The following is a 16,165-nucleotide window of genomic DNA, read 5'->3' on the forward strand; positions in this document are numbered from 1 at the left end:
TATAGTTATACGTCGGTCGAAGAAATTATGAAAAAGATACCAATTTATAAAAGTTTGTAAATCAAACATTTCAATTGAAAAATGAAATATTAAAATTCCTCAATGAAGAAATACTTTTTTGCCACAGTCATTCTCTACGTCTATAACAGCTGTTTTTTTGCTTTTATTTCAACAAAATCTATAATTGAGCTTGTTTTATTCATTCCAGCTTATGCATACCCGAAAAAGCTAATTTGTAGCTAGAATATATACCATTCCTGCCTTGTGTATTCTTCAATTGTCTATCGTTTAATTTAATTTAAAACGATGATTAAATACTTTCAAACTTACAAGTAGTCCACTCAAAATAAAAAATAAAAATTCTTTCGGTTAATATATTTACAATTTTTAATGAATTTTATTTATGAAGAAAGAAAGGTAATATTTTAAGAAGAAATAATTCTAGAAGAAAGGTAATAATTTAGGATTGCATAGCCAAAAAACATTGGGAACCTCTGATCTAAGATGTGACACCCAATGGTTCAAGGTACATTACATCTTGGATCGACTTTTCCTACTTTAAAAAATAATATTTTTTTTCAAAAATGATTGGCGAAATTGTTTCACAAATAATCATATTAACTCACAAGTATATAATGTACTTCACAAAAGCTTTTAAAGTTATTTGAGTTATAACTTACAACATTCTTTACCACTAATTCTGACACTTTAATTTGTCCTGGAAATATCGAATTGTAATACTTATCAAAATAATTGATAACAATTACAATAATTGTAATTTTGAACTATTTGAAACGAAAAGATGAAAAGAGAAGATTAATTTCAACAGTATAGTTATATGAAAGTAAAAATTTAATCTAGGATTATATTATGCAAGCTGAAAGAATTGACTAATTTCATTATATGTCAATGATAAAATAACGAAGTTTAGTCATGTACTTTATGGAAACGTGTGTTGCTTATCAAAAAGAAAAGAAGTACGACGTTGCATTTTAAGTTACGTTGTAAAATATTAATTAACTCCACACATAACACAAGTGCTGCGCAATTATTTTGATCAAACTGTCATCAGTCAAGGGAAGAGAATAAATCAAAATAACATCATTTAAAGGAAACTAAAACTGATTCGAGGTTTATCGATATTTTGTAGCATTAAAACCTTGAAATCTAATATTTCTTGATTTTATTTAGATGTGATATTGAGTTGTATGAGTTAAATCTTTAAAAAAAAAAGTTCTCTCTTCATTATCATTACTCTGACGTCACTCTGAAAATGACCAATGAGGTGCTGATTTCTACGAATAAGTGACGAATCTAATAGTGTGGGAATTTAAAGTTCTTGAAGCTGTTAAATGAACGTAGAATTGATTTTCTATCAGCAATGGCTTGCCCGTTCTCTACGACTAGGTAATTTTTGTCATTATTTTTTTTTAAAGCAATTGATGACTTAGTTCACTTTTTGTCTATTTTTTAAATATTTGATTTATTCTTTATTTGCTTGTTTCATGTAAAATTGTTACAGAGAAAGCTGATTCAAATTTTGTTTTTCTATATTTAAGTGATATAGAGTTTAGAGAATATAAATATTTATTTATGTGTTCAAATTTATGTTATTGCTGATACTATTAAGACTAAGGAATATATATAGAAGTTTTCAGTACAATGAATAATGATTAATCATATTCGAAGTATAAAATGCATGGTTAAAAATTATTTTTATCAAAAAAATTATAAAAATTATAAAAAATAATACATTCATTTTTATGCATTGATGGTCATATCTAGTTTTAAAAATTTACTTTATATTCAGTTATATTTACTTTCATTATATAAATCAATGACTTAAATAATATACATAATTAGATATTAATTTCACCTTTTTTTAAAAAAAATATTTATTAAATAATCATTTTCTATTTAAAAGAAACTTTAGAAAATAATTGATAGTCACATATTTTTTTAATAATGTCGCAATGAAATTGAAATTAAGTCATTTTTTACAGCAATATTATTGTTCTATATAAAAATATTTTTTAAATTTAATCGCAATGTAGGGTAATTTCTTCCGTTAAAAATTATGCTTGTTTTTTCCCCTTGCATGAAACCATGTTATGAAGTTTTATTTGCTGCTTCCTTAACGTACTAGTCTTATTGTACAGAAAAAAAGTTTCAACACTATTGAAATGAAGTATAAACACTACTAGATACTTAATAATAGTCTTAATGCATTTTGATTTATGCTTTGACTTAGTTGTTATCCATAATATTACATAATTATAAGTATTAATTTGTGTTTAAGTACACCTTATTCACCAGTTTTAATAATTTTGTTGGAAATTGCGGTTGGCAATATCAATAAGTAAATAAAAACCTCTTTTGAAAATATTGGGTTTATCTTATGCTTATTTCGAACCATATTTGAAATATTTAATTCTTGGAATTTACGTAACAACTATAGAAATATATTTAAAGTATTCGATTCTTGTATTGAACCTATCTAGAAATACCCAAAACAAAAACATTAATTTTGTTAGCTGTGATGATTAAAGCGTAGAATCGGGATAGGTCCTTGGTTTGGTAGTAATATTCGTTCAGTTACCATGAAACTTTTTGCTGTCTTTTCTCTCATTTGAATACCGCAATTTTTTTATTACATTTATGTAATTGATTCTTGATTTATTTTCATACTAGTCTCCTACGGCGACCAGCTGGTTCGCCCCTCTTTGGTTTTGCCTCTTACGTCTTAATCTTAATTTCTTCTTAATCCTTGTATGATGGTTTATCTTGTTGAATTTGTTTGTTAAAATGCTTAGTACAACCTACGATAACATTAAAAAAAGAGTATGTTAATTATCTCAAGGGTTACTTTGCTGGATAATAAATCAAATTAGCAACTTTGTCAAAACCAAACTGTGCACCTATTTACTATTTATTAATTATGCCAGTCAATGAATTTCATTTGTGATGATTTTCTCACCAAAAAAAAAAAAAAAAACCCAACTTAAACTGTTATAATTTTTTCTAAGTTAGAAGAATACATAGACTAAATAATAATACTAAACTATTTCAAAATAAAAAATAAGCTTTAAAAATAATTTAGCTTAATGGGGGTGATCAAGAATTAAAAGACAACATGACCAAGTAAATTAGCATTTACCTTTTAAACAAAAATATCGATATTAGTTTATGTAATCGAAATATCAACCAACACTATCGAATGGAAATATTGATACCAAGAATCGAAAAGAAGGAAAAAAATATATTGTGCTCGAATCTACAATTTTTGAATTCCTTATCCACAGTTACTTTTTAGTGATGGTTCTAAAAATAATCAAATAACCATAAAGATGATATAAAATAATTTTTTGACTTAAATTTGACATTAATGACTTATTAATATTTTTATTAATATTTTTATTTAAGTTTCATCAGTTGCAGTGCCTTTTAAAAGTTTGTTGGTAATGTAAAATTTTTTTGATTTATAAGTTTGTTTTAAAAAGAAAATTGAGCAAAAAAAGTGTTGCATCAATTTAATCTTTTTCAATTAATTTATTAATCTACATTCAGCAAATATTTTATTCGATACAAAAGTAAATAAAACTTTTTTTCCTTAGATCTAACATTGCATTTCAAATTTTAACAGGTTTTTTGAGAACTTAAAATTTTTTTAAATTTTCAAGTTCTTTTCCGGACCTACAGTGGGGTATTTAGCCAATATACACGAACAAACACTGATTTTAAAAACTTTAATTATAGTCCATCTATGGAAAGAACTCCTGTCGCCATTTGTCTGAAACAGTGGCGGTTACTATGGTTACGAAGTTCAACATTCAACTGTTCATTTGATAAAACACAACTCAATTACAACCTTACCCCAATGCTCAATACCTAATGAAAAACCTAGCTCCAAGAACCAGTAAAATAATTCTTTTTACGATTTTGAAACCATGCTCGTTGAAAATGTTTAAATAAGTATAAATTTGAATAAATTGTTTTATTACCATTCTAGTAGTAAACGGTTTCAAAACCTCAAATGTAAAAAATGTTCTTTACCTCAAACTTATGGACAGAGAGCTGCCAGTTATTTTGCCTCAATTTCAGAATATAAATTCAAACAGTGTAGTATTTTCTCCTGTTTGTTACATTGTTTATTAATATTTTCTCATATTCAAGAAGAAATTGAATGAAGCTTGATTCATTTTCATTTTTTTTATCACTATATTCTACGAGTTTCTAAAGGGGAAAGTCATGGTAGCTGGACTTACATTCAATCACAGAGTTCTATATTTGAAAAAGGGAAAGTTGATCACTAGTATAAATTTTTAGATTGTATTGTGCTTGCCATATTATTTTTGGTTTTATATAACATTATTGAAAGTAATTTTATATTGGTGAATGTATGTACTTAGAAACATAAAATTTAGAAATAAAAAATGCTTGCCTTGGCGTTAAATATTAATTCAGGGTTTCTTTTAATTAACTTAATTGAAGCTGGATATAAACTATACATACAACTATTAAAACTATAAATACATAATAAATTATGAAGTTATTGAATAAAATATCAAAATTTCTAATTATTTTATCTTACAAGAAGATGTTTTTTAAACTAACTCTTTCCTGAGCTTCAAATCATAATTTTTTTAAACGTGAAAGCTATTTTTTTTAAAAAAAAAATCAAGCGAAAAGATTTAGCTATTTTTTTAATAAATCAACTGGATTTGTGACAAAATACTTAAATTCATTAAAAAATAAAAATTGAAATATCAACTCACATTTATGTTAAATTATATAAAATATGATTTTAAACAATGAAATTAACAAAAAATTATCTAGAAATTTGCAACCAGGCTCAATAGCTTAGCTTAAATGTAATAAGCTTGTTACTCTTTCTCAAACTTACTTTATATTTCACAATTCAACTTACGAATATTGAGCACCATTTAGGAAACAGTAGTTACTTGTATTGTAGCATGGCACGGAGGTACAAGACAACATTTTGACATGTTAGGGGAAACGGACGAATAATTACAAGGCGATTAAAAAGCGATGTAAATTCTGATGTAGAAAATAAAAAAAAAAATTGATTTTAAAAATAAATTTAAAAATATGTACATTTCAACGGTTCTTTTCATTCAATTTTTGAGATCGAAATAAGTTTCAGTTAAATTCAAATAATCAATTTATAAATGCTTACAACCGACAAAAAATCTATATATATTTCTCTTACACGGCGACAAAATAAAGCCTCATTACAACTCCCCGAGTGGCAACGCTAGAAAATCGATCAATGATTGCCGCTAAAAATGTCACATGCCAAATCTAGCTGAGATGGCTCATCATATAGCGCTTTTAAAAACGGAAATTGAAATAACCAGAGAGAGCATAAGCTAGACAAAAGTGAATAGCCTTTGTCGATTGATCTCTATTTTAGTATTTTCTTGAAAGCACTTTTTTTCACGAATTTATATATTACGAATTTATTTCATGATTTTTGATTTATATCACGAATTTATTTGTTTTACTAGAATTTATTTGTTTATGCAGGTTTTTCCATTGCAATTCACTTATTTCAATTTTTAATAGACTTATTATGGTCAAAAATTTAACCTTTTTAAAGAGATATCAGTTTTAGTAGTTTTATCATAAGATTTTATACTATAGCACATTTCTAATAGGTTTAACGAATTATATGTCCCTTATTTGAATTCAAATTTATTTTAATGACTTAGTATTTACTAAAAAGATGTAATTTTTTCTTTAAAAAAAGTTGTTATATGAATTTGAAAGATTGTTTTGAATTCTTAGAATTTTGTGCATTTGCAATGCACCTAAGTTAGTAGCGAGCGAAGCGAGGGTGGTTTGCGAAGCAAACCATATTAAGATTGCGTAGCGATTTACGGGGTTGGCGAGCGTTAGTGAGCAGGGGGCGCAGCCCACTAGTTTGTTGTTTTAATTACATTGGTTTGAAATTGATACAAGAACCCTTAGAATATATTAAAAGACTCAGATGAGTTATAATTATTTTTAACTGTGCTTTTTACATTGGTTCATATTGAAGAATTTATTGAATTTGTGAAAAAGTTTGCTATCATTAAGATGTCGAAAAATTAATTTTTATTGATGTACGTGACATAGAGGTTCGGCTGCATTTGACCGATTAATTTATACTATTCTTGATTAGGAGAACTTTTCATTTCCGCTTCCTTGTTTTAAAACAGTTTGATTTATCTTATGAACTATAACTTATTTTCTTAACCATGTCTGCTCGCCACTTTTTTACGTTGTCAGTTCTATAAGTGTGAATGAAGAATTTAAGAGCAGAAATGTAAAATGGGTGTTGTCACAATACAGATGCACCTGATAATAAATGAGTTAACCTTTTAACCCTGAATTTCATCACCGGTGCGACAAAAAAACCTTTATGTTTTAATTTTGAATGTTTTTTTAAAAATTCTTGAAGCTAAAATGAGAGAAGTATCATTAATTTTTTAATTAAGTCAGCGTTTCAGGTTTTAACATTGTGAGCAAGCATTTTTGTATTACGTAAAAATAAGTTCCGTGGATGTTCTCGTGATTTTTCTCTCCATGTAACACAAATGCGAGTTAGTTCCATCAAGAAATCCTCCACGAAGGCAAAATATCTCCCAATACTTGATCCAGGAGTTCCCTTGTCTTCCGGATAGGGTTCGAAATTACAAGGCTACGGAGTTAAATATTAGTAGTCGTAAACCCAAAAATTGGGGCAGGTTATAAAATAAAATAAAATGAACAAATGTCAAAGCTGCGATGGCTTAGGGGATAGAGCGTTCGCCTTCCAATGAGGCGAACCGAGTTCGACTCCCTGTCGATACGAATTCCGCATCCGGCTTGCACCGACCACTGTGCTGACATGAAATAACCTCAGTGGTACACGGATAATGTGTTAGAGTCCCCTTGCCATCAGGCTAACAGTGGGAGGTTCTCGTATAACGCAAATGCGGGTTAGCTCCATCAAAAAAGTTCTCCACGAAGGCAAATTTCTCCCAATACTCGATCCAGGAGTTCCCTTGTCTTCTGGATTAAGTTCAAAATTGCAAGGCTACGGAGTTGAACATTAGCAGTCGTAAACCTATAAAATTGGGTCGGCTGTATTCTTTGGTTCAACGACGGTGATAAAATATAAATAAAAAATAAACAAATCTCAAGACAGACTCTTCAGAACTTTATTGGTAATTAAGCTATAAATAAGTATAAGTTACAAATAACAAAGCTGAAAACTTCTTCTATTTTGCCGGAAAATTTTACTTTTATATTTTATTTTTTGCTTAACACTGTTGAATTAATATGCTTTTGTTTACCAGTTTACCTAATTGGGTATAATATAAAAAAAAAACACAACTACTTCCACTTAGTAGGAATAACATTTACCACGACGCAATGCTAAATTCTATGCCACTGTCCACATAAATCAATTATTAATCAAAAATCGAATATCAATTACTTTTCTTTATAATGCAATAAAATCTGGCGAGCAGCTATTTAAACGATCAAACACTTCGTTTGTTTATTTGTGGCTTGAAGTTAGGCTCGCAGAAAATGCCGTTCATGGGTTAAATTTAGTAGGAATAAAACAACCTGTGACGTAGGCTATAATATACCCAATTATTTTAAACATACAATCATATATAATTAGAGTATGTAAAAAAAAGAAGAAGAAAAAAAAACAGCATTTCTCTCTTTAAAAAAAAAAAAAATTGTTGCAAAACAACAGCACTTTTACCCAAATAGGTTCAGTGCCTAACTAAGGTAAAATATTTAACTGCTAGTTAGAGGTTGCGTTAATCGTTTTGTCTTATTATTTTTTTTATTGAATTTATGAGATTCACTGTAATTGTTTAGTTATTAGTTTTATTTTAGTTTTGCAAAATTCTGTTAGGATGCCGTGTGTTAATGAAAACAATAGTACATTTTGTAAAGTAATTTAAAAACATTTTAATTTTTCACCTTTTTTCTTTTTTTTTTTCAAATTTATTTTTACTTTGAATAAAATGCATATTTACACGGGTGACCAGCACTATTTATCCTTTTAAATTAATAGAAAAATAAAATAATAAACAGTTTCTGCTTATAATTACTGCATAAAAAGTTTTTGATAAATTATTAATGTAGAATATTCCAGCGCGGATTTTAGGAATTTTTGTTTTTTTAGGGAGAATAGATGTAGATTTGCCATTTTATATTCAAATATTCATGGAAAAGGCTAAATATATTACGCATATGTAATTAAATATTCTAGGTTATCAGGAAAGCATTAAAAACGTGTCTTGTATGACTACTTAATAAATCAATGAAACAAATACATAACGAAATAAATGCAAAACGGTCATTGCAAATGTCGAACAACTGAGAAAACGAGTTTTTAAATATGCTTTGAATCTATCTCAAGATTTACCTAGCTTAAATATTTCTTTAAATTAGACGATAATTTCTGATGGCGTAAATTGCATATCGTTGAAGGAAATTATCATGATCGAATCTTAATGATTTTCAAATGATAATATTTCTCCCTATATAAATCAAATCTTCCGATCAATATCGATTAGATTAAATTTTTCGATGACAGCTGAACGTTTATTTCTTGTTGAAAACACTGTGGCAACGCGTCATTTGATGAATAGTAGTATAAATGCCTATTGTTTTTGTTTGAAATATTTTTTTCACCATCAGTGAAAATATACTATGATTGTCATAATATCATACTTTGTAAACAGTTTCATTACTTCTGAAAAATTTTTGTTTATGTTATGTTGATTAATGTTCAAATAAAATATTCGTTCATAATCCGGAGAAAAGCAGCGGGAGTAATGTTTATTTACCGTTTTTACTTTTATTTTTTTATTTTCACGTTTAGTTTTTTATTATTATATCAAATTTTAATCTCTCGATCCTTACAACGCACTTCGTTCTAAGCAGATAGAAGTTGATTTGAAAAAAGGTCAAAGCTGATATTTAATCTTAGTTTGTTGACAAAAATATAGGTCAAGTTAACTGCATTTCCCGTACTTATTTTTAAAATATAGGTTGATTTTAAATTAACTTTTCTTATATATGAACCACTGTACCGTTTCGAAGATATCGTCATAACTAGAGCCCGGATTTTGATGACCTAAAAAATCTCAACTAATGCCCTTAAAAAGTGCAAAAAATGCCCTTCAAAAGGGCAAAAAATGTCCTTAAAAATGCAAAAAATGCCTTAAATAAAGTAAAAATATTCAATTAAAAAAACGTTTTGCTCTTTAAAATTATTATGAATCATTTAAAAAATATAAAGCAATGCAATACTTGTTCTACGTTCATTAAAGTTTGAAAAATATGTTTTATATCCTAAAATAACAAAAAAAAAAGAAAATATATTGACACCAAAATATTTTTCTTTTGTATAGAAACTTTGATGGATATAACAACTTCCATCTCATAATATTACTAAATATCAGAATTACATTGGATTATTAAATGTTTCTTGATAATTTGAAATGTAAACGAGCGTCTCTTGTCTGAAAGTAAATTTTCCTTCCTGCAGAAGCTTCTTTCAACGTCTACTGATGTTATAGGTGTGTACTTGAAAAAGACAGTCTCACTTACTGACAATTCTTCTTCAATTTGAAAAGATTTTGCTTCACCTGTTAATATCCTATGGATTTTCTTCATTGTTTGGAAGCCAGTGTAATAATGAAAATTGATAAAAAATAATAAAAATTGGAAAAAATTAACAGAAAACTTTAAAAAATGCATTAAAATGCAAAATACGCCCCAAAATTTAAAGAAATATGCCCTATAAATCTAAAAAAAATGCTCTAAAAGACAAAAAATGTCCAAAAATGCAAAAAATGCAAATGTCATCAAAATCCGGGCCTTAGTCATAACCTTTGATTTATTGGTTCGATGAAGTTTTGAACAGTGCGAGAAAAAAATAAAAAGTGAACAATCAGAATGACTTTTCATCTAATGGTGGAATTCTCAAGTACAAGGACTCAATCATAATGGTTCAAAGGCCTAACCTTAAATATGCTAATTTATGAGTCTAAACGATATTGCACTATGAATTAGTAGTTACTAGGATTACAAATACTGGGATTACATTATACAGTAATAAATGAAATACTAGGTTAGTAATAGTAACCTAGTATTTATTTTATGAAATAATTTAAATAACAAAGATCAAGTTATCTGGAATGTCAATTTATCCGAGGGTACTGCGTTTTTTAAATGAATCATATGACGTTTGCTAGTTCCACAATCAAGCCAATGATTCACAGAGGTTTTTGCACAGAAATCTGAAAGGGGTTTTCCATTTAGGTAGATGTTCATAATTTAGTTAAACGCTTCTTGTTTAAGATCAGAACGTAATGTGTTTTTTTTGTAAGTTGATGAAAAGCCCCTTTTAATAGCTGCAGTACTCCCAGACAGAGGAAACATCAATTCTAATAACAAAAATTGAAAATGTATCACGAACATTAACGGGAAAATGGCCGTCCGCACGGACGTCGTATTCGAGAAATTCGTTGTCCGCGAGGAATTTTTGACCGCCGAGGACGGGCTGTTTTTCGAGCCCTGATCTCAATATGAGATCTACCTTACTTAGCTGTGTTGTTACTTTGCGGATAGATAAGTGACGTCACTAAAACTGTTTTTTTTTTTCCACTTTTTTTTTCTTTCGTCATTAGACGAGTCTGACTTCGAAAACATACACAATCTGAGGAACTACTGACAACAGCAAACAAACAATAAGAAGATCCGCGAATCTTACATTTGATATGTTGAACTGACTAACTCCGGTAACGCTTCTTCATCGTCGAATGTAAACATGCCACAGCATTGCTACCATCATCCAGCGTGAAGTAATTCTAGGATCAATTATTATGAGTGACGAATGGCCTGCTTATAAGGAGTTAGGCAGATAATAATCATCGGACTGCTACTTAACCACCATGAAAATTTTGTGGATTCTTCATTTCGAGCTACAATGCTTAAGCAATCGTACGTTCCAGAAAAAAAAGCATTTTGAAGATTCTCGCAAATAATTTAAGTACTGGCCCCAGAAATGATACCAGGGTATCTTGTCGAAGCATAGGGGGATTGTATAATGAAAGCGATCACTCTTTATTTGGCTACGTTGCGTGGTATTCGGTAAGTATCATGTTGTAACGAAAATTTTCCAATAAAAAGAGTTCTTAACCAGTTCCTTCTCGCTCCTGCGAAAATGACGCCGTGAGGTTTCGCCCTCTATTTCTCTCTCCCGTGAAATTTCCGGGCTGGGGTGTTCAGTAGCAACGTACCAATAATAATAAAGCCAATTCATTTCTTTTTCCCGGATAACATTTTATTTCTCATTTTACACACCAGATGGCAGTACCAGGATATTTTTAAGGTAATTGCAGATAGTTAGTTTATTTTAAACTAGATGTCAGCACTAATAAAATACGTGCATTTGGCAAAATAGGCACTTTTATGACTGTTTTCTTGAAAATTAACCGGTTAATGAAGTTAGAAAAAAGCATGAAGTAGTATTTTTAGTGCTTGGAGTAGTCATTATCAAAATCTATGATTTTCTGTCAATGTTTTAGTACTGCTTCAGAGTCTTAGAACCCGGAACTTGGTGGTAGTAAATCCAATCTCATTTCTCACGTCCTAATCTGAATCAAAGATAGCATCCGGAAGATGTAGCTCCTGATGTAAAAAGAGGTAGAATTCAACAGGAACGATCAAAAATTGAAATTGATCTCGACGTTTTACTTTGATAGCGGTTTCAACAAGGACTAGCATCTAAATGTACAACGTACTATCAATCTTTTTACCTTTTTCAAATACCATAATACCACGGCAATCCTACCAAATACAAAGTATGATCTTTTTGTTAATTAAATTACGCTTTGCAGCGATATTGACGGACTCTTCAGGCGTAGACCAACTCCCTTTTTGACTTGTGCTGCTCGGCTTCAGGCGGAATCGGTAGTGATTATTCCCGAAGTACTCTTGGTACTCATTTTATCGACCCACTGAAGAGATGGAAGGCTGAGTCAACCTTGCTCAGCCCCCTGTAGATTAGAACCCAGGACTCATGGCAAAGGAGAGTGAAGTGCTGCCACCGGGGAACGTTAAAAAAATAAAAAAACAGTCTTTTAACTTATATGACATGTTTTATCGGTAATTAAAATGGACTTTTGCTTGACAACCAGTTCTATTTAACTCCTTGCATGTGGAATATATTTCAGATAAACGTGCTAAAAATGGAAGAAAACAATTTTGTCATTATCATCAAAATGTTTGAAATCGATTATGTAAGACATTTTTTTTAATGAAATAAATACTAACTAACTAACTCAGTGGCGCGACAGCCCATTAAGAGGGCCAAGGCCGACTGTGCCCATCTCAGTTTTCTTGACCTTGGGCCCTGGGATGCAGGAGCATATGTTCCGGTCAGGTGGTCAGCCGAACGCGGAACCCCCAGTGTTAGTTCCCAAGCATGCTTGGTACTCATTTTATCGACCCACTGAAGGGATGAAAGGCTGAAATAAATACTAATAATCAATATTTTCACATATCGTCGCTTTGAAACTAAACCGTGGTAACTCAAAAAAGCAAGTTTTTCAGGAGAGCGATTTCAAATTTTCCGCGTTAATGCTAATCGCGGCAAAGCGATGACGATTTATCTGCTCTCTAAATTAACATTATGGAACTATAAAGATAACAGGTTGCTTTTCTAAAAAGGTGACTTCTTTTTACACAAAATGACCCAAAAATCTCATTTTCAGACTTTTTTGAGTTACAACGGTTTAGTTTCAAAGCGACGATATATGGAAAATGTTAATGGATTACAGCAATGTTTTTTTCTAATTATGACAAATAAATCAAATGACGTAAATTTTAACGCATATATAATAAATTAATGTAAAAATATTATTTCTATCAACTTTCTTGAGTTTCATGTCTCTCAGATTCCGTTAAATTTCCGACAAATTTCAAAAATCCGACGAACAGCGCGAAACTGTCGAACTGCTCACTGAAAAATTTAAGAACGAAGTATCGCCACCTAGTGGGAAAATGGTAAACTACATATTATGCATTGGACTCAACTGAGTTCAGGCCTCACGGAATTGAAGAGCTGATTCTTCTCTTGCCTGAGTTTAGGTCGGACTTTTCAAAATTGGCGCGTTTGAGTTTCCCGAACTGAGTTTGGGCGTTACTGTTCATGGGTGAGCTTTTTTAAACCTTATGATTTTTTGTTATTAAAATTTTTTCTTTTCTTAATATTGTTTCTTGAGATTTAACTGATACTAAGTTTGACATGTGAGTACTCAAACATTTTTTTATGCACGTTTTAAGCATAAAATCTGTGCTAATTTCTCGCCTTTAAAAATATGGATTTTTTTTATCAACCTTGTGATATTTTCCTTACTAGTTTGAGAATCAAAAGTTTCATTTTAAAAAGTTGTTAAAAAGCAATCTTGAAATGGAAATGCCTCGTCTAGACGAATAAGAATAAGAGTTCTTATGTTTAGAACTACATATGACTGTTAAATATAGTATTTCCTTCATTTTTGATAACTTATGTTACTTGAAAGTGCGCAGATTGATATCTTATATTTCTTCGAGATTTTGCCCGCTTCTATTTCTTTTGAAACATTTTGTTTTTTTTTATGCCAGGGCATTTTAAAACAAGAAAAATACGTCTTTTCAACATTGCCTCAGAATAATTCAACGTATGGGGATATAACGTATCGCAAAATGATTCAAAAATATAAGTTGTTTATGGGGGAAAAAAACAGCTGTGCTAATCAGTGAAGAAATTCGAAAAATATGAAAGAATGTTTAATCTGTAGAATAGGGTTTCAACAATGGCATTTCATATTTTCGATATTGTGCATAAATTACACGATGCTAAAACACAAAAAGATGTAAGCAATTTGCCACCGACCTACCCACAGGGGGCACATGGAAAATTCAACTCGCCGCTACGATACGCCTCTCAGGAGAGGTTGAAAAAGGTTCGAAATGCACCTCCCAGCCGAGAGACCACTAAGGCCCCATCCGTGGCGTTTATTTAAAACATAAACTTATAGACATCATTAACCGTGTTATGGTTTACAGTTACAACAGTTTCAATTTCATACATAATAGTTTATTTATATATTTAATGGGAATATGACGTGATGTTTACATTTGCTATTTACATATTATAGGGATTTTAATTTATTTAATTCCTTTTGTAACACTTCCTTAATATCTGAACGTAAAACTCATAAACAAGAACAGATCACTAACACAATGGTTAAGAAATACCAAAATTTTTTTTAATTAATTATTTACATACTTAGTATTCATAAATGCAAATCAAAGTGTGAGTTCATTTCAATCTCCTGTAAAACATTTCATAACTTATTTTTGTAATTTAATGGTTTTTACGTCAGCCAGTATCTGTAGAGCCTCAGCCCTATTTGTATAGTAAGCTCTGGTAATTGTCAACAATGGAACTCGTTGAATGGATTTTAGTTTCTTTTCCATCCTTCTCTCATTACTGAACCGATTTTAGTTTCTTTTGCATCCTTCTCCCATTGCTGAACCGATTTTAGTTTCTTTTGCATCCTTCTCCCATTACTGAACCGATTTTAGTTTCTTTTGCATCCTTCTCCCATTACTGAACCGATTTTAGTTTCTTTTGCATCTTTCTCCCATTACTGAACCGATTTTAGTTTCTTTTGCATCCTTCTCCCATTACTGAACCGATTTTAGTTTCTTTTGCATCCTTCTCCCATTACTGAACCGATTTTAGTTTCTTTTGCATCTTTCTCCCATTACTGAACCGATTTTAGTTTCTTTTGCATCCTTCTCCCATTACTGAACCGATTTTAGTTTCTTTTGCATCCTTCTCCCATTACTGAACCGATTTTAGTTTCTTTTGCATCCTTCTCCCATTACTGAACCGGACACTGGCAGTTTAAAGCTCCTCTCGCTGGTCTGTAGGTTTTCTGTTGCTGGTCTGTATGTTTGAAAACCTTAGGTTTTAGACCCCATGTTACTCCTGATAATTTTCTAAAGGAATTGAAATTAGTGACTTTTTTTCGATTTCTTCAATATGAATGGGATCCAACGTAACACCGAGTACTTAAGAGTCATGAAATTTTTCAGGTTTCTAATACCCTGTGTTCTAATTCTTTATGCATGGTAGTCATGTCATCTTCTTGGTTTTTGGGAATGCAATTATGTTTGTTTTCTCTTGACTAAGTGCTAAACCATGATTTTCCGACTAAGTGATTAGTTTATCTAGAAGTCGTGTTGTTATGACATCAAATCTATAAAAGATGCAGTGTCGGATAAATAAAAGCCTTGTCACCTGCAAAAGCAACAATTTTAAAATCATCACTTGTAAAATCATTTAAATAATGACGGAAAAATGTATTTATAAATAAAAGCCGTAAAATGGGGTTGAGGGAAGAACCCTGGGGGCAAGCCATGGTTAAAACGTTTTTGTAATATACTAAGACCTTGATCATATTTAAAAACAATCGAATGATTATGTAAAGAACTAAGACTGAGTGATCATATTTAAAAACAGTCAAATGATTATGTAAGGAACTAAGACTAAGTGCGAGTAAATTATCTAGAAGTTCTTGTTTATTCAAAAGGCCTTTCAAAATCTTCCATCTTGCAATGCAGAATGTATTTTTAAAATTCAGTCAAACTGATTATGTGCTTGCCTTTCGCCTTTGCATCGTTAAGTCAACAGCATATTTTAATACACTCCTGCTTGCATATTTTAATGGTTCCTAGTGCTTCTGTTCCCCTTACCCTCTAAACCCAACAATCCAAATTGTTATTTATGTAATTTCTCATTATTTTCCAAACAATATGTAAGTTGCCTGCATAAAAACTTGTCAAGTATTTTGCCCCAGGCCGACAGAATGGAAATCGAGTGATTAAGCATCAGACATGATAAGATTTCTTTTTGCTTTATCATATAAGAGATTGAGTTATAAAAGGACATACACATAGACTCGAGTTATGAATGTACGTACATATAGACTATCCTTTTTATTCATGGAGAAGGGAGAAATCTTCATGCAGATTACTAAAATTCGACAGTTGTAACTGGTAGGCAAATTGTTGGTTAGCATAAGCATGATAT

At 30.4% G+C, this 16,165-nt stretch overlaps 1 protein-coding gene across 1 annotated transcript in view; it reads left to right on the forward strand.

Moving 5' to 3' along the window:
* The first annotated feature begins 830 nt into the window (after nt 1–830).
* Nucleotides 831–16,165, forward strand: part of v (Tryptophan 2,3-dioxygenase vermilion) — a 54,807-nt gene continuing 39,472 nt past the window's right edge. The window contains exon 1 of the mRNA XM_087167604.1: nt 831–1,407. Within this exon, the coding sequence (XP_087023730.1) occupies nt 1,382–1,407 (26 nt within the window). The 5' untranslated portion in view covers nt 831–1,381. The remainder of the gene's footprint in view (nt 1,408–16,165) is intronic.

Source organism: Parasteatoda tepidariorum, chromosome 7, assembly GCF_982258835.1.
Source record: "Parasteatoda tepidariorum strain Cologne lab strain chromosome 7, Ptep-v5.0, whole genome shotgun sequence".
NCBI lineage: Eukaryota > Metazoa > Arthropoda > Arachnida > Araneae > Theridiidae > Parasteatoda > Parasteatoda tepidariorum.